Here is a 21,872-nt window from a genome sequence, read left to right as displayed (position 1 = left end):
CTTATTTCCTGTGTAGCTCTAATTTACCTGGCACAGCAGCTTTTGTGCTGGTAAGATGCAACATGTTCAACTCATCAATAAATCATTCCTGAATCAACTTCTGATCTTTGCTCTAGGTGTAAAAAAGAAACAGATGGCTTTATCCACATGTTTTAGACATCCAGATTACTGGTGCTCAATAAGAGCAGGACTGTCAGATGTGAGATACCCTCTTCACCCAGATTAGCCCTTTTAGAGGACATATCTGATGTTCCCTGTCAAAAGACACCAGGCACAGTACATCAAACCAGCCATGACTGCTGGCAATATTCGTATTTCTCACCTATGAAAAAGTTCAGACCCCACCTTCATCTCCATGTCGCTTCATTTAATCTCCAAAGAAAAATGCTGGTCTGATTTCAGGCACTACATTCATAATAGATTGCTGTCTTTGTTGGGTTTATATGTTTGTTTTCTACAAATGTAAATTTCTGTGTAAGTATTGTCAAACTCATGAGTTAAATCTATCTAACTTTTTTATAGCTGAATAACTGTACTCTTTTCTGTGTTGGTGATATAACATTTATTTATTCATTCGCATACAGTATGTATATTTTACTGTTTTTAGTTTTTCTCTTGCCTTAGAAATTATTGATTCCAGTATAGTTCTTGTCTGGTAGTGAGTGGGAGTGGGACTGGGCTTAAGGGACTGTTTTTGTTTTATTATGTTTTATTGAGTCTTGCTTAACTTATCTTTTTTTAATCGTCGCTGATGTTGGAATATTTTATTACTACTTTATTTTTGTAAATGGCCTAATGTTTCGGGAAAAAAATGTAATAAACATAGTTAAAACAAAGAAAAAAAATCATTACTGAAGGTGTTGCCATGGTTTTGCTTGGAAAAAATGTGTGGTTACTTCTGTTTAATCTGTTGGAGATTTTCATTCACTTCCATCTTTTCTGAATAGCTTTGTGGTGCTGAAAGCAAGCCTGACACCGTGTTTGTGGCCTTGTTTAAGTGGGTATTAACTGTTTCCTTGATGTGTGTTATTATTTTTTATTGCCATTCTTTCTATTCTTATGCTCTTATGCAAAATGGCTGCACTGAATTCTAAGCATAACATTTTTTTAATGAGTGCTCTTATTTTTTCTATTAAGAGATACTTGTATTTACATCTGAAATGGGGGGGGGTTAAGACATTAGCTTACAATTTAGTGGATTATTTAATGAGTAGTTAATACAATTGCAGCCTACAACCAGCCCCTTAGATGTGATATTAAAAAAAATAAACAATAGCTGTCTTTTGGGGGGGGATAAAATGTTTAATAAATTTTGCACACAAAGGCAGCCATCGTTTTTATTTTGTTGCAGTTGTTGCTGTTTTTAAATCATACTGCATTCTGGGTAATGATGTCAGATAATTGTAACAGTCTTGGTCACAATCTCTGGATCCTCTAGCAAGACAAACATGTAATGTCTCCAAGAACCTCCATTTAAGCCCAAGCACAACCTAACTGAGCAGGAAAGCTTAACTGCCATTATCAGAGATGTGCATTAAAATGACATCTATGATAGAAGGGACGAGGGAGCTGTCTGACTTTTTAATCCAAGTCAGTGTTGTTTTCACACAGAAACACAATCCATAATATTGACTCACACACTTCGCCTGGCCACTGTCTACCTTCATCCACTATGTCTGTATCCAGCTAAGTAGCTGCATCACTCTTAGTTGAAGAACAACATGCACTTTTTTTGCTGAGCTGGTGACACTGTTGGTCATCAGGTTCCTGCTGACTGTTGGTTCACTTTCAGACAAAGCGACCACCATAATGAACAGTTTGCTGCTTAGTGGAAAACAGAGGTGGGAAGTAACAAGTACAAATACTTCATTACTGTAGTTAAGTAGAATTTTAAGGTATCTGTACTATACCCATTTTTAAACAAATATTTGTACTTTCTACTCCTTTTCAAAACAGGCTCATTACATTAGGTTTAATTTTTCACGTCACTGCAGGCCATCAAACATCAAGCCGATTTGGGCCTAAACGGTACAACATGAAAGGCTATCGTGTTCATGTATTTATCACCAGGGGCATGTCACATAAAAGAGATTAATGAGGCAAAACTGTGTAGCATAGTTGGAGATTACAGTGGGCTGGTGTTTTGTTTTGGTTTCCTTCTTCTTCTGTTATTTGACACAACACCGGAACGACTGCGGGTGTCCATAAATTTTGCTGTACTCCTTTCTATGCCTGTGTAAAGCACCCTGTGTGTTGGATGTATCCACCACTTTCCACCACTGAAAAAAAAATCCATAAGTCAACATTTTCATGTTGTTATTTTTGTCAATTGTGAGTTTTGGTTTGTTTTTTGTTTTCTTTTCATTAATGGAAATTAGCTTTCATAGAACTACACAAATTAACTGACCTTTACCTGCCCTCTGACAGCATTTAGACTCCTTATCAAAGTGCATTTTAGGCACACTTGGTTTTGGTTATCACATCTTTATGGCTTTAACTAAACTAATGCATCAAATACAACAAGCCTTACTCCACCAGGACTTTCCTGCTTCTTTCTCCTCTTCCTATTGACAAGAAAGCTGTGAAGACTAAAATCAACCCTCTTCTTTCCTTTGGACTGGTAATCACAATCAAAAGCAGCACAATGTGACATTTCTTTTTCATGATTTATAATGGCGACCTTGTAATGATCGCTCTGGAGTGCCATTAATTTACCCTAAGTGCACTGCACATACAAAGTAATGGTGTCTTTCATAGGTCAAAATATGGATTGTAAATTCGGGATTTTTGAAATAATAAAAATATGTGTTTATAACAGCCTAGATGAGTTTCAGGAGAGTAAATTTACACCTTGAGGCCCAAATGTTGAGTTCCTTTTAATAAAAATGACACATCAATTTTAAATATTCAGCCTATTACCAGAATTAAAAACATATTAAGTTATGTGTTAAGCAGGGAGGTTTCTATGTCTGTTGCTGCTCAGACTGGTGAAAATTTCAAGCCTGTATATGAAGTTTTAACATATAAGTTGAACACTAGTTTGACATTCAAAAACATTTCCTCAGTACCTTCTGACCCCAGCTGTTCAAAATGACTGCTGTTTGAATAAGGTCAACTGAGCTCGGTGGTATAAAAAGTCTGAAATGTCAATCTAACTGTTCTTGCCAGACCTACACAGCTGGAGGGCATTTTTTAGTCCAAAGGTGCATGCAGTTCACCAGCCTGCCTGTAGATACAGCCTGTGGATATAGCGTCAATTAGAGTTTGTTTGAAGTCTTTTCAATTGACTCACAGTGTGCAGGGGTAAAATTTGACAGTGTTAAGGCTTGTCTGGTATGTCTGAATTAAATTTTCACAGCCGGTTAGCTGCAGTAGAGAAGAAAATGTATTCAGTAATCAATGACCATTTGAAAATTTTTTCAGTAAAAAGTAAATAATAATTGTTGTGATAAACAATTGGCAAAGCCCCATTTTTAAAAATATCATTTAATCTCATATTTAAGATTTTCTTTAAATAAAATGGGATGGAAAACATGTTTAGTATAATTTAATTCAATTTTATTATTTATTATTATGAATAAAAATTATGAATAAAAATGCAACATTTCAACATCCATTAAGCTTTCTTAATCTTTTGTCATCAAAAACTCAAGTAAGCAAAATTATCAATGGACTGCGTAGGCAGTTCAAGTCTTTAATGCTGTATATTTATTTGTTTGCACAGTGCTTAGCACAGTTAAGCACATGCATACTGTACAATATTTAACGTATTAAACAAGTCAATGCATCTCCACTTGATCATGCATACAACTAACTGAGTAGTTTAGAAGACTTCATAAACACTGAATATTTATATATCAATAAGTATTAAATGGTAGTTATTACTTACCTTGCCGCAGTCAGATTTTCCTCATCTTCTGTTCTTTTTTCTGGACCTCAATTTTGCTGTCTGGAAACTGGGGTAGTACCAGGATTGGGGATTAGGACTGGTGCTATAGTAGGAGCTAGGGTCAGTCTGTTTCTTGAAGCTGTTGACAACATCTCGAGTGCTCACACGGGTCTGTAAGTCTGTCTGTAACAGAAGGCCATAGCATGTGAGACTAGATCACTATGTTGTTACTCGTAAAAATGACAGAAACTAAATACTGCAAATAATATAGCAGATGAAAAAAAAATACTTCATTAGGACAAATGGGGACGAATTGATACATAAGCTATAGCATAAAAATCATAAAAGAGGTATTTATAAATTAAAGTAATGTCAAGGTTATTATTTCTGCACAAGGCAATCCTATGAAAGTATGTTTAGCTAACCTGCATTTCTCTGAAATGTTTGTTTATAAATAGCTCAATTCCACTTGCAAGAACAACAAGATCAGAGGCAAAGCTGTGCATTTTGTTGTAAAAAAAGCCACAGGAGTGCGGAGGTAGACTCTTCAACAATGCTATTATCACAAAGATAAGAAATGTTGATCAGCAATAACAATGAACAAAAATAAATTAATAAATAAAGGTTGTACTTTCTTTACAATGAATGTCCTAAAAGTCAAACTGCAGACAACAGAGTGACAAATTTTCCAGAAATGAAAAAGGTGTTGAACAAGCCTCATTTGATACACAGTAATGACAAAAAGTCAATGAGATGAGGGCTCTTTCGACAACTGCCACGAACCCCATTTAGAGGTTACAACCTAATCATTTTAAGTGCTCATACTTACATCACTGGCATAACCTTGAAAGTCACAACAATGAACTCCATTTATATAGTTAATGTGTGCATCTTTATTTTATGTAAATTAATCCACAAAGAGCCTGGGCAGAAAGGGCGACATATATAGACTGGAGAAGGACATGGAGCCTCAAACTGAGCATTTTGCCCATCGCTATCTTGTTTTTGCTGTGACATCAGTGGAAATACTATTAGGTCAAAGAAAGATATGAAGGAGAATTCTTAAGGAAATAAAAAAAGATTGTCTGACTTGGTGCTAGGCTACTCAACTATGTGATGGTAGACATTGTTGATATTGGACTGCTTTAGAGAAACTACAATGTTGTAAAGACGGACTAAAAAAGTCTATTTTAAATACATTGGCTTACTCTCGCTATGTTTATTCACCATGTTTGGTCAAAAATGTGTCTTTACTACTACATTTAGGATTATAGAAAAAAGAATATATAGGCTTTAAATTGAAATGAAATGCTTGTCCACTGAGATTAGTGGACATCATAGTATTTCCACTGATGTCACAGCCAAAACAAGATGGCAATGGCCAAAATGCTCAGTTTGAGGCAGTAAATATAATAACCTGGGATCCAGCTTGAAACAAATCAGAAACACTCCTATGATTAAACAATAAATAAGGAACATGGCTACCCTGCCTGTGACAGGGTTATATTGGTCTCACCCTGGAGCCAGATCTGTGCATGGTGCTCACAGGAGGGAGCCCAGTGGCTGGCAAAGCCAGAAGGTGGTATAGGGTTTAGGTGCTCTGTGGATCAGGCACAAATCAGGGGCAAAGGTCCTGACAAATCTTGCTTTAGAAACATGGAATGTCGCCACTTCATTCAATATTGTATTCCATGACTAACCAAGGGTGCAAAGACTATAGACTTACAGTTTGTCTTTAAGTAATACACCAACAAATGTGGAGTCAAGAAAACATTGAGGAACTGAAAGTTTTGTTAAAGCTACATAAGAGTTTTAGTCATTTTGATCATCTTTTCTGGCAATTATGGACAACTCATATTGGAGATATTCCTCACACTCGTTCTGTTGACATTTTTCATCACTGTCTTTTTTAATGGAGATGTAACCATAGATTTCAACTGTGTTCATTATGTGCAATTTAGTTTGTGAGCTATGGTTTTGCTGCATTTTGACATTTTTGGAAAAGGTGGTAGACTGACAAGATGTAAGGCAGGGGTCTCAAACTCCAGTCCCCGAGGGTCGGTGTCCTGAAACTTTTCCATGTGTCCCTGTTGCACCACACCTGAATAAAATTAGTAGGTCATTGGCAAGAGTATAGAACTTGACTGCATGATAAAGTGGCAACCCCTAACCATACTCGAGTAAATTTAAGTAAATGTAAGTGTTTGGAAAAATGTACTTCTTAAAGTACTTCTATTGCACCATGTTCGTTCACTTATGAGCTGCTGTAACATGAATCAAATGGCTGAATTGCCACCTCAGCATGCAGTCAAGTTTTATAGAGTCTTGCTAATGATCTACTAATTGTATTCAGCGGTGTTGCAACAGGGACACATGGAAAAGTTGCAGGACACCAGCCCTGAAGGACTGGAATTTGAGACCCCTGATGTAGAGCATTGCATATCCATTTTTTTGGTCAGTGGGTGACACAAAAAGGAAACTGGCTAACAGTATTTAGGCTCTAACAAAAGCTGTGTGAACTGGGAGGATGAAAGATTTACTTTCCCTACATGCTACGTTATAGGAGCAAAAAGACCATGGTTTATGCACCAAATTGTTCTGTAATCTGTTCTTTTGTTTATTTGTTTTTGTTTATATGTGGACAAACAATTAGGTGATTAAATCTCTTTTCAATAACTATATTCCCACTAACTCTGCTGTAGTATCTAATATTGTGAGTCCAGATAAAGAGATAAAGTCATATTTTGACAGAAAGCACACCTAGGGCCAGATTTACTAATGGTCTGCGCCAAATGGTCTGTGCAAGACCATCTTCTGATGTTCCAAAGCTGCTGTATTTACTAAAGAAGCTCAGTGTCAATTTTGTGACTAAAGGGCATGGATATGGGTATTTTTATGGAAGCCATATTTTAGATGTATTCATTGGAGTTTTGCTTGTAGAACACGAGCTTTTGGGAGGAGAGTCATTAAGTGAATCACATAAACTTAATTTACAAAATGTTCACAGCATACAATTTACTGCGAATTGTATCGACTTAAAAACACAAAAAAAAACATGTTTTATTTTGCACCTAACATGGTTGTGATAGTTGTTGCTAGGAATGTTAATTTATTTGGAGTCAGAGACAGAGAAGATATCAGAACAAGTGTGTAATTGGGTGGGTGTTTCGCTCAAAGCTGTAAATGTGGTGCATATATCCTCAGGGGAAAATCTGTATTCCCCAACCACATGTTGACTGGTTTCCGGAGTTTGCTGGCTGTCGTTGGATGAAATCAGTCACAAAGAGGGTGGTACACTAAATAGCTTGTAGTGATTTCTTTGGTTTCTAGCAGACTGCAACAGGACCCTGTAATTTGCAACTACTCACTTACTCACTACTAGCTGAGCGAAAAGGCATCATCTTCAAGGTAAAAGCACAACTTTAACTGAAAGCAGACATACTCCATTTTTAGTTTGCATCACTCATTTCATAGTTGCTGCTTAGAGAGTACTTTGCAAGGGTTTGCAGAAAAATCAAAATTTTCCATATAAACTTCAAGCAAATGCTGCAATCCACTAGTGGTCCAAGTGATCACAAGCAGGTTTTTGTTGCAGCACCATATAGCTTTTTGAAACCAATTTTAGCTAGCAACAGCAAGTAACTTCCTACACTGACTACAACTAGTCGGGGAATACCCATTTTTCACTGACCAATCACTGCTTGCCAGGGGTTACTTACTGGTCTCTAAGGCGTGCGTAACTGGGGCTATGAGAAACTACCAGCACATTTTCCCTAGTGAAAAATGTCCAGTAGGTAATTTCCAGGAGCTTGCCAACTGGTCTCTAGACATGTGTGACTGGACCTAAGCTTTGGCTCTGTTATATAGGTTTCACTACATCCTTGCCCCAAATGTTTAGGGTCAAGCTCCAAATATTACTTCCTCCTCAGTAGTATTGGTATTTTGATGAAATAGAGCACAGCTTTAGAGTTCAAGAATCCCAATACAAGACACATACAAGGATTTTTCTTGATTTACAAGTAACCAAATTACCTTTTACAGTAACCGGAGTGATTTGCAGTGTTTCAGGTTTTCAGTCACATTCTCACACAGATTAGCACACATTGAAAATGTCTTGTGTCAATCTGTCTTTTCCCAGTAGTCTTCACACCCAGAGCAACTGCTTTTTTCCCCTTAAAACTGGCAGTTTATTGACAGACAGGCGTGAAGTGTGACAGATTAATGTCTGAATGTTACAAACTGGCGTCATATTACCTACACTGCCACGCAGCCTGTTGGAAAAAAATGAATAACACATGTACTTAAGCACCCAGCAATGTAACAGTTCATCCCTCACCCCTTTATTAACACAGGGATGGATCAGGATGTGATGTAATTAATGTGGTGTCCTACAGATCAGCTGTTACATACAGATTTCAGGTTTTTAATGGTGGGATTGTAATAAAACAGATCTTCTTTTTGAGTCCTGCTGTAATCGAAACTATAAGATTTATCCAGGGAACAGATGTCTACAGGGATCCCACACACAAAGTTCCCAGCAATTTCAGACAGAAAAAAAATTGCCTTTATATTAAAAACACCTTCAGCTGCCTCCAATCAATCTGAAACACATCTGTAAATCCTGCACAGCATATTTTTTGGTTAACAGACAACACTTCAATTCTGGTGATGGTCACGACTGAAATGAACTGGTTGCGTCTTTATTTATAAATTAATGCACTGTTCATAGATCACTTACAGAACTGTACTCACTGGCACATTTTTAAGAACACAGCCTCATCCTAATTTGTACCACTTAGTAAGTCTGGCCCCAATGTACCGTATGTTATTTTAGTTAAACCTTTTTCTCCTGTCTTTATCTTGGCAGCTGGGCTGTGAACCTACTGTATTGTGTATTAATTCTCAGAGTTCCACATTGTAACCAAGCTGGAAATATGAAAAGAAAATAATCTGGTGGCATTAAGTGGCAGAAAATCAGCAGCACTTATAAATGTGACAGACAGCTGCTTAAAACAGCAGCTTAACTGTTCTCTCCTATGAGCAACTTCATCATCGTCAAGTTCACTTTACAATTTTCCTGTTTTTGTGGAGCTACTGTCATCCAGGTGACACGTGACCACGTTTTGCAGTATGTACTGTATATTATGGTAACTTTGTTATTGTTAGCCTCGAAACTAGACCTGTAGCAACCTCAGAGTTTCACACTGCCTTGCAAGATTCAGATAAGGCACAGGCAATTTACTGGACACAGAGATAGAGATGACATAAGACTTTTAACTCATACATTTTTTAAATGTGGGTAGGATGCCTCTCAATAAACTATGCACAACTATGCCACCATGAAAGCAGGCATTTTTTAGCAGAAGATTTGTTTCTGTTGGCAACGCTATCTCCTGAAAGCAAAAAGTACGACGATATAGAGTTCCTAGTCAGAGCCTCTTGTTCTGTGAAGGATTCTACATCTGGTCTTCCACAGTAACACAGTGTAATAATGTCTTATAGATGAATGGATTTGCATTCGCCCAACTAGACAGAAACATGCACTCAGTCTGAAATATCGCTGGTCTCATCAGCGATAGAAGCAAAGGCCAGCTAATTTGGTGATACACTCTAAGTGCTGAATTTAGTATCTTGTGAGAGGGAATGTCTCGAAAAATAATCCAACAAACCTGGGGACACTTTGACTGCAATCTTTGCGTTGCAAGAAATTTTAAACAGTGCAACTGCTGAAGCAATTGTTCTGGTTCTCTTTCTGGTAATCAGATAGCCTTATTTACAGGTATGAAATGTGGTTGTTATCAAGATTATCTAAGTGCTTCTGATACCAAATTTTGACGGCATGGAGACAATGAGCTGAGTCTGGTAGCAACCTTTAGAAACGTATGATCTAAAAACCATACAAACCTTTGGCTGACACAAATGCTTCAAAGCTTTGATCTTTGCCAAGGTAACTGACAAGGTAACTCCCAATATATTACTTTCTTAATCCGATACACTTTAGCACAAATATATAAACCACCCATAAAATAAAAAATAATATCATGTGAAAGAAAAGGTTTTCATAGAAATGTGTGGAGTCCTGTGAAAAACTGAGTATATTATTTATGTTCACTGATGCTTTCATGAGAATTAAGAGAGTAAATGGCAGCCAGGTGATGTTAATAAATGCACTTGACTATTGATCACCATGAAGTGTGAGCACAGCTATAAAGGCAGAGGTTTTGGCAGTTTACTAATCAAGAGCATTCAGGTAACACAATGCCACAATCTTCAAATGGACATCCCAGTAAATTCACCCTAAGGTCAGACCATGCAATGCTCAGAGAAACTCCAAAAAAAACCCCAAAATTATAAAAAAAAATACCAAAAAAAAAACAACCTAGGAGCATCCCAGATCTCAGATGCAGCTCAGACTTTACAGACTTTAGTTAGCATGTTAAATGTTAAAGTTCATGTAACACGAGAAAAATAGCAAAGTAACATCCCTGTATTTACCACAAGAAAAAAAAACACAGTAGCTGCCTTTTGGTTGTACTGAATCATTTCACATCCTGTGACCGATCACAACTTGTGATGACTAAATGGTTGCATAGAGCTTAAGGGTTATTACAACCACTTTTTGATAGCAACAAATTAGGGATTTTCAAAAATCTATCACACTTAATTGCAGCATTATCAGAAACAAATTGCATGCAATTACTAACTTGACCCCATTCAATCAAAGACAGACTGACTCGGTCTTATGGAAACATTTATGGCAGTTTTTTATGACAGTGTTGGAATGCCTGAAGCAAAAAAAAAATTGAAGCGAGATCATTATCTTACTGGATAAAACAGATACTGACAAAGTTTAACTTTGAAGCAGTTTGCAGGTGATAAACTGCAATACTTTGTGAGTGAAGTATTGTCACAATATCATATCACCAAAATCATGCATCAAACTGGAAAGTATCCCCAGCACAACAGGAGATCTACAACAGAATTATTTAAAATGAAATAAAGTGTTATAAATGCCCAGGCAAAGTCCAGACCTCAACCTGGTCAAAATGCTGTGGTGGGACATTAAGAGAGCTGTGTATAAACGAAGCAAGATTGTAAAATAAAGAATCAGACCATATTCCTCGAAAACAATGTGAGAGGCTGAGAAAGTTATACAGTAAACTTGTAACTAAAGGTGGTTCTACAAACTACTGAACAATGGGGAGTGTCTAGTTTGTCACAGGACTGCATGGAGTTCTGTGACAAACTCTCTTTTTCAGATAATTGTATTCATTACCTTTAATCTTTGTACTTCACAGCTCTCATTTTACATAAGCTGCACTGACAAGCGAGTTGTCAAAAAATGTCAAGCATCCAAATACTGTCTTTGGTTTGCAATAACATCGAAACTTTCAAAGATGGCCTCCTAAAAGTTCTTTCACAAATGACCTCAAATGAACTCATATATGTGCTTGTACCCTTTTAATCAATTTCAAACTGCAATCTACATAATAATAACGTTTAACAGGTCAGAATATAAACCATGGCAAGTTGTTATGTAACTGTAAGTGCAGCCGTCTTCTCTTTGAATTTTTGTCAGACAATCACTAAAGCCTCAAATCCTCAAAGACGGTATTTGGGACAGCCCTAGACTGCATAGAGTGGGTACAGCTTTGAACTTCTCCTTTCTTCTTTTTTCCTTCTTCAGACAACTTCTGTCACTTTTCGTTTGTACAGCTAATTGTAATACAATAAATGCCTTCAAGGAGAAACTGTCCGAAAGTATGCACTCATATCATCATACCGTATCATAATGCACTGTCAAGAATTCATAGACACTTTTTTAAGTTAATTCAGCCTCATATCTAAGGGTGAAAAGTTTTGTTCAAGTGTTGTTGCCAAAGTCTTTTGGGAGTATCAAAGCTTTCTTCTACACTGGGTTTAACAGTTAAGATTCTGAAACCAATCCTTCAAATCTGACATCAAAAATAATGCAGTTTAAAGTTTACACAACGGCTTAAAATGGTAAAACAATCATGATGTTTTCGTCATTAATATTGGCTCTTAATTGTGCGCACAGATTCTCGTTCACTTGGAAAATCTGTCCAACACAGTGCCACATAGTATCATTTATTGTAAGTGAGATAATACTATCTATAATTTTTCCAGGATGTTGTTTAACTGTGAACCAGGATCACTGAACTTGCCTTCAAGAGAGTATGTTATTAAGGTCAAGAGAGTAATTTTAACTTTCCCTTTGGAAACAGAGAAGTGATGCAGGGAAGACTTTGCGCACAACAATGAAAAGTAAACTCGCCCAGTCGCATCAATCAATTACTTAACCATAGTTTTTAGTTTCTAAAACCACCAGAGTTCTGCTAAGTTTTACAGTGCTGTAAGTTTTCTAAGCATCAGAAGGAAAGAGTGAGGGGGTTAGGGTAGTATGAGAATATAACATTTTCATAACCTTTACATTTGCTAAATTAGGCACACTATTGTCAATTATAATTAAAGCTGTAAAGCTTAAACTTAGCTATTAAGTTTCTTGATATATCATCGCATACCATATTCATTTGGTACTCCCTACAGGTTAGGCTAAATCAAATACTGAAAATGCTCTGCAAACATTAATTGAACCACGTTTGGGAGTGTGTGTGTGCGGCTGGACACAGGAGCTGATGAGGCACCGATGAAAGCCCCAAAACTGCATAGTGCTGAAATTAATATTCTTTTTGTCTTTCTGTCTCTCTTCCTTCCTCATTCTTTCCAAGGCAAATAAAACAGGATTAGCAGAAGAGAGAAAGAGATATGCCTGCGTCAGCCGCATGTGTATAATCCTCAGTCTTTATGTCCTGCCAAAATACACAGTTTTGCATTACAAGGGACTAAAGTGAGGATAGAAACTGAGATGAACACTGAGGAGATGTAGATGGACAGTTGTCTTGTGTGGTTTCATAGAGCTACTTCAGTGTGTGCAGTTTTTCTCTTTGTCAGTATCCATGGCTTTGTTTCACTGTGGTGGCTACTGTATACACATCAGTGTCTCCAGCCAATGAGAAGTCAGGTAGCACACAGGGTAAGTACAAGGAAACATAAATAAAGTGGGGTCGGTACCTGACCGGTCAGTACCAAAGTGCCTGTACAAACAGTGTTTATTTATGTGTTAATTCTTTAATTCAATTTAATTCAATTCAATTTTATTTATATAGCGCCAAATCACAACAAAAGTCACCTCAAGGTGCTTCAAAGATACAGAGAAAAAACCAACAATCATATGACCCCCTATGAGCAAGCACTTTGGTGACAGTGGGAAGGAAAAACTCCCTTTTAACAAGAAGAAACCTCTGGCAGAACCAGGCTCAGAGAGGGGCGTCCATCTGCTGCGACCGGTTGGGGTGAGAGAAGGAAGACAGGATAAAAGACATGCTGTGGAAGAATAACGTAACTGTCAGGAAAATGCCCAAAAAAAGATTAAGCTGACAGTGTCATGATATCATGTTTGGTTTTGCTCTGTCTGGATATAGCAAAAGGGCAGAATATTCAAAGGCCGGGTGTAAAAACAAAGTTGAACTGGAAAATTTAGAAAGATTTACAGGATGAACAACAGGATGTACAGTTACATCCATACAATTTTGGACAGAGACAACACAGTTCCTTCATTTCAGGGGAACAAAAGTAATTGGACAAATTAAATAACTGAAAATAAAATGTTTATTTCTAATACTTGGTTGAAAACCCTTTGCTGGCAATGACAGCCTGAAGTCTTGAACTCATGGACATCACCACATGTTGGGTTTCCTCCTTTTTAATGCTCTGCCAGGCCTTTACTGCAGCGGCTCTCAGTTGCTGTTTGTTTGTGGGCCTTTCTGTCCAAAGTTTAGTCTTCAACAAGTGAAACGCATGCTCAATTAGATTAAGATCAGGTGACTACATTGGCCATTGAAGAATATTATACTTCTTTGCTTTAATAAACTCCTGGGTTGCTTTGACTGTATATTTTGGGTCATTGTCAATTATGTCTATTATGAAATGCCTCCCAATCAATTTGACTGCATTTGCCTGGATTTGAGCAGACAGTATGACTCTGAACACCTCAGAATTCAGCTGCTTCTGTCCTGTGTCACATCATCAATAAACACTAGTGTCCCAGTGCCACTGGCAGCTATGCACAACCAGGCCATCACACTGCCTCCGCCGTGTTTTACAGATGATGCTTTGGAATGTGAGCTGTTCCATGCCTTCTCCATGCGTTTTTCTTACCATCATACTGGTAGAGGTTGATCTTGGTTTCATCTGTCCAAAGAATGTTTACCTGAACAGTGCTGGCTTTTTTTAAGATGTGTTTTAGCAAAGTTCAACCTAGTCATTCTATTCTTGAGGCTTATGAGTGGCTTGCACATTACAATGAACCCTCTGTATTAACTTTCATTTAGTCTTCTCTTTATGGTAGACTTGGATATCAATACGCCAACCTCCTGGAGAATTATTCTGCGATCATCCATTACTGTTGTCTTCTTTCCAGGTCTTTTTTGCGTTGCTGAGTGCTCAGTGCGTTTTTTCTTTCTCAGGATGTACCAAACTGTAGATTTTGCCACTCCTGATATTGTAGCAATTTCTCAGATCGTTTTTTGTTTTGTTTTGTTTTTGCAGCTTAAGGATAGCTTTCAGCTCCTTTGACTGCATGTTTTCTGTTCAGAGCAAAATCTTCCAGATAAAAGCACCACACCTTAAATCAAATCATCATACACACAACTGCCCATGAAACAGCCTTTGAGTCAATTGTCCAATTACTTTTGGACCCTTTAAAAACATGTTAAGGAGCTGAAACTCCTAATCCCTTCATCCAATTTGAATGTAGGTAACCCAAAATGAAAGCTGAGAGTCTAAAAATCATGTCCATATCCAATATATAACTATAATTGGAATATGTTTCAATAAACAAGTTAAAAAAAAAACTTGTGTCAGAGTCCAAATATATATGGAGCTAACTGTAGTTATGAACCTTGGAATACAGTTGGCATACTTTTAGCAATTTTGTAAATGCAAATAGTTCCAAGCAATAGCCAAAGCTTCGTCAGTGGACTGTAGTCAGATGCTAAAATCAAATCCTCTCTCAACAACTACATAGGGGAACACGAGCTAAGGAACAAAGAGTATCAGAGGGCTGTTGCCAAGTTTGAAAAAATTCCAATGCTCAATGGTGCAAGGGGCTTCAGTGTTGAAAGTGTATGTGGAGCTGCACCCCATCCTCTTGGGCTGATACAACAGATAGCAAAAAGGTGAAATATTGGTAGAGAAAACCAAGGTGGAGTAAAAGATGTTTTGTTTTGTTTTTTGAGCTAATAACTATAACCCTTCTAAATGAAAGCACAATCAAAGCTTGTGCAACTAAAAAGCAAAGTCCATGTTGTAACAATGGCTTCTTAGGCTGATTTGAAATGTCTTAATGCAGGCAGACTGCTGTGCCATCATTTGTTCTATCTTCAAATTTGTAAACTTGGCTACAATCTCAGACAACAGACATTTCAGACAGACAGATCTAGATCAAGGTGGGTGTGGGGTCAAACCCCACTAGGTTTGATCATATAAACTTGGCTTAATTTGAATTCAGTGACGACTTGAAATAATTTATGTTTGTTAATATTTTGAATTCCAGGGTGATATCCACACATCTCGGTGGTGGAGGTGAATTACCAAGCACTTCCTTTACATAAAGCTGAGACAAAAAAAAACATTTACCACTGTGTCAAACACTCTTTTCACTATCACATGGCATGGAGCATTAATAAGAGCATTGATATAAAATCCTAACAATACCCATCCCTATTAAAGCAAAAAAAAGGGTATTCATATAAGCTGAGCAACAGTGCATGACAAGCTTTAATTGTTAATTCACAAAAAGCTTAGAGCTTAAACCCAAACATATCTTGTCGAGAAACAGAACAGACATTGTATGTAGCGTATATCCATATGACTTATTGTATCTTTTGATTATTCTGTACATCCTTGGATAAATTAGCCTACCCTTTTAGATATGCTTTCCATACTAATTTGGCTTAATAGGCCGCAGATTAACAGAAACAAGCCTTTGTGTGTCTATGTGTGAGTGTGTATTTGCATGTGGTCTCAACTATTGTATACTGCAGTGAGCAGTTGTTTATATGAGTACAAAAAATATTATCTGTATGCTTGTTATCTATTTCCAAAAGTACACACTGAAGGTGTCTGAGAAGTGCAGGCTTGTGTCTGAGTATCTAATCTCAGGTCTTGGACAACTTTTAGACAATATGTTAAATAATAGTGTTACTCTGTTGTACCTAGTGGTACAAAATGCATGCACATCCACTGTCTGCTTCTGTTTATATTGTGACTTAATAAACAATTGTTCTACATGACTTTTAATTGGTATTTACAACTACTCAGATTACTAGACATTATCTATAGAATCTTTCCTCTGCTGTGCAAACAGCGTTGGCTTACTGTAATTAAACTGTGACATTGACCTGCTGTCTTGTCTTTCTGTCTTTGACTGAAGACTGCTGTTAGCACTGTTTAATTGACTGCTGTTGAGGAGTGTTTTCTGTCTTTAAAAGAGTGTGGTAGGGCCATGAAATGTGTTTTGTACATCTATGAGTAGCCTTCAGTAATCTGTTTTTTTAAACACTTATTTAACCTGAAAATTAAGCTCTTGATATATAGAAAATCATCTCTGAAGAGTGAAGATACAGTGCTCTTTAAAAGTCTTGAACCAACTGTTTCTTTATATTTTGCTTGCAAGAACCCAAACTTTGTTGTAAATTTTAATGTGGTCTTGAGCAATAGTTCTGCAGGCTTTCTGAATGCCTTTCAAAGCCTTTCTTTATAGATTGACTGCTTTGGTCAGGTCCAGTCTCTGTGCCTGAGCAAACTGGACAAGTGGCTCAACGGTATCTCTAGCTGATGAACAGTATCTGAAAGTCATGTCCGGAGAAAATAGGAAAAAATCCAGCAAAGAAAGTTCATGGAGTAATGAATGCAAATTTGAAATTTTAGCTTCAAATCCTTCAAGACCTCATCAGAATATGTACAGAGGAGGTCAGGAGAGAGGTACAACAGTGAGTGTCTACAGCCATCTGTAGACAGCCATCACAGTGGAGGCTCTGTGATGGTTTGGTGCTGTATTTAGACCGGTGGAGTTGTGGATCTTGACAAAATTGGTGGAATTATGAACACAGAAAAGGATCAGATTTTGATCAACCATCTCAACTGCTACATTTTTCAGCTTGACAATGATCCCAAACACACTAACAATGTACTAAAAGCATATCTGATAGACAAACACACAATGGAGCACCACCAGTTAGGAACTACCCAGAGCGTGGACTTCTGATGCCACGGTTTCAACATTATTGAAGCAGTCCGGGATGTACTTGACATAGAACAAAACAAACGACAGCCAAGACTCAAAAAAATAATAATTTAAAAAAATGATGATTTGTTGTGATTTGGCGCTATACAAATGAAACTGGATGAATTTAAAGCCCTTCTCCTCACATACAAAACCTCGATTAATCCGGCTCTGTTAAAGATTTCATAGTACCAGGCACTCTCTGTAATCTTTATTATAGATTAGACTTAAAACTTTAAAGGATAAACAAAAACTTTCTTGTTCACTCAATACTTTTCATTCTATGTGTGTTTATACATCATAACTGATTTAATCATTAATTGTTAAACTTTGTTTCGCTCTCCTATAGTTAGCCTTTGTCTTTTTTTCCCCTCACCCAAAACCGGTCATGCTGGATTGCTCTCTCTGTTTCTGTTTCTCCAAATTTGAGCTAAGTTTTACTTTCGTCATTGTCATTCATTGGTGAGCGATCAGCGTCAGTGAAACAGGTTGGCTGCTAGCTACCACAGTTAGAATGGTCACAGAAGCATAGCAACAAAGAATGGTCAGCTGTCTGTTAGCAAGGTAAGTTTTGACTTGTTCATGTTAAACACAAGTAAATTAGTCTTCAGAGCATTAAGTCTAGGTTAGCTGCTAGTGTGAGAAAATTCATTTATTGAACATATTGACTCAAGTGACATTGGGTCAGTTAGAAAGTCAATTTATGATTTTATTCATGTAATTGCTCAGCCCTGTGTACTGTTTGTGTGTGTTCTTGTGTATACTAAACTGGTATGATGTTCTGAAGAAGAGAAATGACAATAAAGATGAGAGATAGTTATGAAGATATAATAATGATCAGCTATCTAAGAAACGAAAAAGACAGAAGAAGAATAGGACAGCTGAAGAAGAATAGGATCAAAACATTTATTACTGAAAGCATAAGTGGAAGACAAAGAAAAAAAGAGAGTTGGACACAGAGAAAACAGATTTGATACATATGCAAACAACACTCACTTGAATGGGAATCATTTTATGGAACTTCAGTGCCCCCTTATGGTGAAATCTGGAAAAACAGCCAACGCAGTAGTTTTCAGTGCATTCAGCACACATCTGCAACACATAGACCAAGTGCCATCAGTCTGTCTGCATATAAAAACACCCACCTTTAGTGTGTTTCTTTGTCTTTCAGTTTAAAAAACAATGGTCACTGCCTGTGCATGTCTGTGTACTGTATGCATATATATTAATTCATGCAATGCATTCAAGTGGTTGCACTGGTAGGTAAAGCGCCCTTTTGCTAAAGATGTAGCCTCAACCTTTCCTTATAAACTGGCGTGGTGCTGCAAGATGCATGTGTGTGTGTTTGTGTGTGTGTTAGCTGTGTGCACATTGGTGCATTTGTGCTTGGCACATGTGTGCTGTGAGTGTGGTTGAGTGAATGCCTCTTAAGGGAGGTTATTATAATTTCTATCTGTAAGAATCAGGTCTTGTTAGTGGGAAAAAGTCATTGCATCAGCAGGTTTGGGAAACAGGCTTTGGACAGAGCACACAAGCAAGGGCAAGTGCAATGGACACACGGAGGCTAGGGTGGAGAAAAAGCAAACAGTCAAGCAACAACTAGCCTGTGTTTGGTTTCCTTCACTATGCATGCAAGTTTCTGTTTCAATAGATCAAGGTTTTATTACCAACACCATCACTTAAAATAGTGTAGTTTAGTGCGCTCTTTCAAGAAACACTACCAATTCTTTTCATCCTTGGAGGAACTAAACTCTATTTCAATTATTTATTTTGTCACAGTGTGATGCAGTTCTGGATCTAATGACTTGGAAGCTTTCTGTTTCTTGCTCACTTGCGTATTTGCTATGTCTACACCTGTTTATTCATAGATGAATAATAGATAATTATAATAAATAAAGCAGTACAACAAACACAATGATTCACAGTTCCATGCTGATTTCTGGATGAATAACCTTAGTGTAAATTTCTACCAGCTGATTCAAACATTAATCCAGTAATTTGTTTTTATTTAGATACATATTATGTATTTCTGTAATTAATGTCTTTATGGGTGATGCTGTGTGTTCATTCTTTTTTTTTTCTTTTTTTATCCATACATGGAAGAATGTGTGTGAGTGTGTGTACACGCAAACCTGCAGCTGCGACATTGCCCTTTAATGGTCCCATAAAGCAGGGCCTCATTTCCCCTCTCAGGCCTGAGGATAAATTACAACCACTCCTCTGGGACTAGGCATCCCTATCAGACTGCAAGCAGCATATCACTGCACTCTTCCTACTACACAGGGAGAAATGAGGTAGCTTTTTTTTCCTTTTTTTTTTTCTTTGCCTGGATGACTCTGGAATAAAGCATGAGGCTAGGTGTGCAGTGTGTGTTGCACATGAGATTTCAGCATTTTTTATTACAATGAGTCATGCTTTTTTTTTTTCAAAAAAAAAAAAGAAAAAAAAGAAAAAAGGACAGATGTGTGATTGTGCGTTTATGAGTGCATATGTGAGTGTGTGAGTATTTGTGTGCATAAGTGCAGTTCCAGACAGAATGGCACAGACAGTTGTAACGCTTCCCATTATTGCCATCATTATAGGGTACGAGGGCTATCCAAAATGTGTGTGCGCATGAGGGTATTGTGTGTATTTGTGGATGCATTTAGCCTATGTGCTTGCCCAGACTACCTTAAGCACAACCATTAAGCCCATAACTATGGGACACTGGGGGCATCCGACCCTTCATTGGACAGTTCAGAGCTATCATCATCATCAAACGCACTATCAAGCAAATCACATCACATTATATTTTAACACACTGTGTGTGCTGCACTTAAATAAGTTATTCCACAACAAAAAGGGGGGAAAATTGTAGATGTCAGCGCAATCAGTTCAACCCCTGCCTCTCCTTCAATTCCTCTATAAGTCTCCCTCGCTCTTACCATCATTGTTCTTGTTCTCGTTCTCATAGAAGCATCACTTATTCAATACTAAAGTCTGCTGGCTTCATAGTGAAACACAGAATAGGATTTACACAGGGAGCTGTGGATTTAGGAGGTGGGAGCAACTGGTCATCAAACATGCATTACTCAGCTCCGTCCATTACACACAAACACACACACACACACACAGACACACAGACGGTAAGGCTTCATTTCTCTCCTTCTCCCTCTTATTCACACATACAGTTTCAGGCCGTCATCCCTCCTCCTGAGCAGCAGTGGATGAAGAGCGAGAAAGAATAAACAATGGTGCCCTCAGAGGTCTCAAGTATCGATGAATGGATCCAACTAAACTGTTATCAGTGCAAACACAAACACACAGATAGACCAACAGATTGGACAGTTGAGGCACAGCGAGAGAGAGGAAGGCAGAAGAAAGAAAAAGACAGACATGAATAAGGGAGTGCAGAAAGAAAGACAGAAACAGGTCAGAATATGGCAGATGGAAAAACTGAAAAGGAGGAGTGACGAGAAAACACGAGGAAGAAAGAGGGAGGTGGGCAGGTGAAAATGAGCATCTGAATGACAGACGAAGCTAACAACTGATGCAGGAAGAAAAGAAACAAATCTATATAATAACTGCAGTAAGATATATGGGTGAGAAGAGGGGACTCCAAAGAAAAATGAAAGGGGGGGGGGGGGGGGGAACTGAAAATATGACATTCAAAATTTAAACTTTGAAAACAGATCAAGTGAATTGGCTCCTAGTGCTGCACGTGTAAGTGTTTTGTGTGTGTGTGTGTGTGTGTGTGTGTGTGTGTGTGTGTGTGTGTGTGTGTGTCGCCTTATTAACACACAAAACCTTTGCCTGAATCCAATGAGAAATGGCAAAATCACTTGCCAATTTGTGAAATCTGATCTCTCAAACAGACAATTTTTGCTTTGTGACAGAGCCAAACAAACCCTGCATCCATGACAGTTAAAGTGACTTTTGCCATACAGTGTTGTTTGCATTTGTTCAGGTGTGACCGTTTTGCGTGCATACTATTCCAGCAGTCTTGACTTCACATTGTCCACATACTGTTCCCCTCAGTCTGCTTTTTCTTGCCGTCTGGGTAGGAAGTGGAGGTGGTGGTTGAGGCGGGGCTAAAAAGAGCAAGTGCACTGTTATTAACTCTCGGTAAGGGTATTTAATTTAATATTCCTGACATTTAAGGGATATTATGCAACTGACGACCATGACCAACAGAAAAACACAGAGAGATACAGTTTAGTATGTACAGCAAAGTTTTACACAAGTATCAAAAGTGCATCTGTTATTGGTGCAAAAAGTTGTTAAAGCAGTTAGCCTGCTTGTACAACTAGTTCACACACTGCTGTGAAATGTAACAACAAAACCAAAGGTTATATTGCCTGTTACAACATATTGTGCACACCAAAGACAGTCCTTTAAAACATTTTCTTAGCTGTTTATAATTAATACATGACGCAGAGACATTTAACTATTGTGCCTGATGATTTTCTTTCCCTCCTGTTTAACATAAGTATGCCAAAGCTAAATATTTGTTAGACAGATCAGTGTTTAACAGAAAAACTCCAGAGTTTGGTACCTGCCTTTTCAAGTATCCCTCGTACTGAACTAACTGTGAAGAATGCTCTTGCATATTAACGTCCAAGTGGATGGTCGAAGGAA

At 37.7% G+C, this 21,872-nt stretch overlaps 1 protein-coding gene across 1 annotated transcript in view; it reads right to left on the bottom strand.

The window, feature by feature from the left end:
- zbbx (zinc finger, B-box domain containing) overlaps positions 1 to 21,872 on the bottom strand; it is a 102,477-nt gene that overhangs the window by 65,107 nt on the left and 15,498 nt on the right. Inside the window, exons 6-8 of the mRNA XM_085184389.1 lie at positions 21,225 to 21,325; positions 18,252 to 18,347; positions 3,917 to 4,072 (exon numbers count right to left, since the gene is read on the bottom strand). Of these exons, the coding sequence (XP_085040515.1) occupies positions 3,917 to 4,072; positions 18,252 to 18,347; positions 21,225 to 21,325 (353 nt within the window). The remainder of the gene's footprint in view (positions 1 to 3,916; positions 4,073 to 18,251; positions 18,348 to 21,224; positions 21,326 to 21,872) is intronic.

The sequence above is a fragment of the Neolamprologus multifasciatus genome, chromosome 14 (genome assembly GCF_963576455.1).
Source record: "Neolamprologus multifasciatus chromosome 14, fNeoMul1.2, whole genome shotgun sequence".
Classification (NCBI taxonomy): domain Eukaryota; kingdom Metazoa; phylum Chordata; class Actinopteri; order Cichliformes; family Cichlidae; genus Neolamprologus; species Neolamprologus multifasciatus.
The sequence above is the reverse complement of the archived record's forward strand: the minus strand, read 5'-3'. Positions and strand labels throughout refer to the sequence as shown.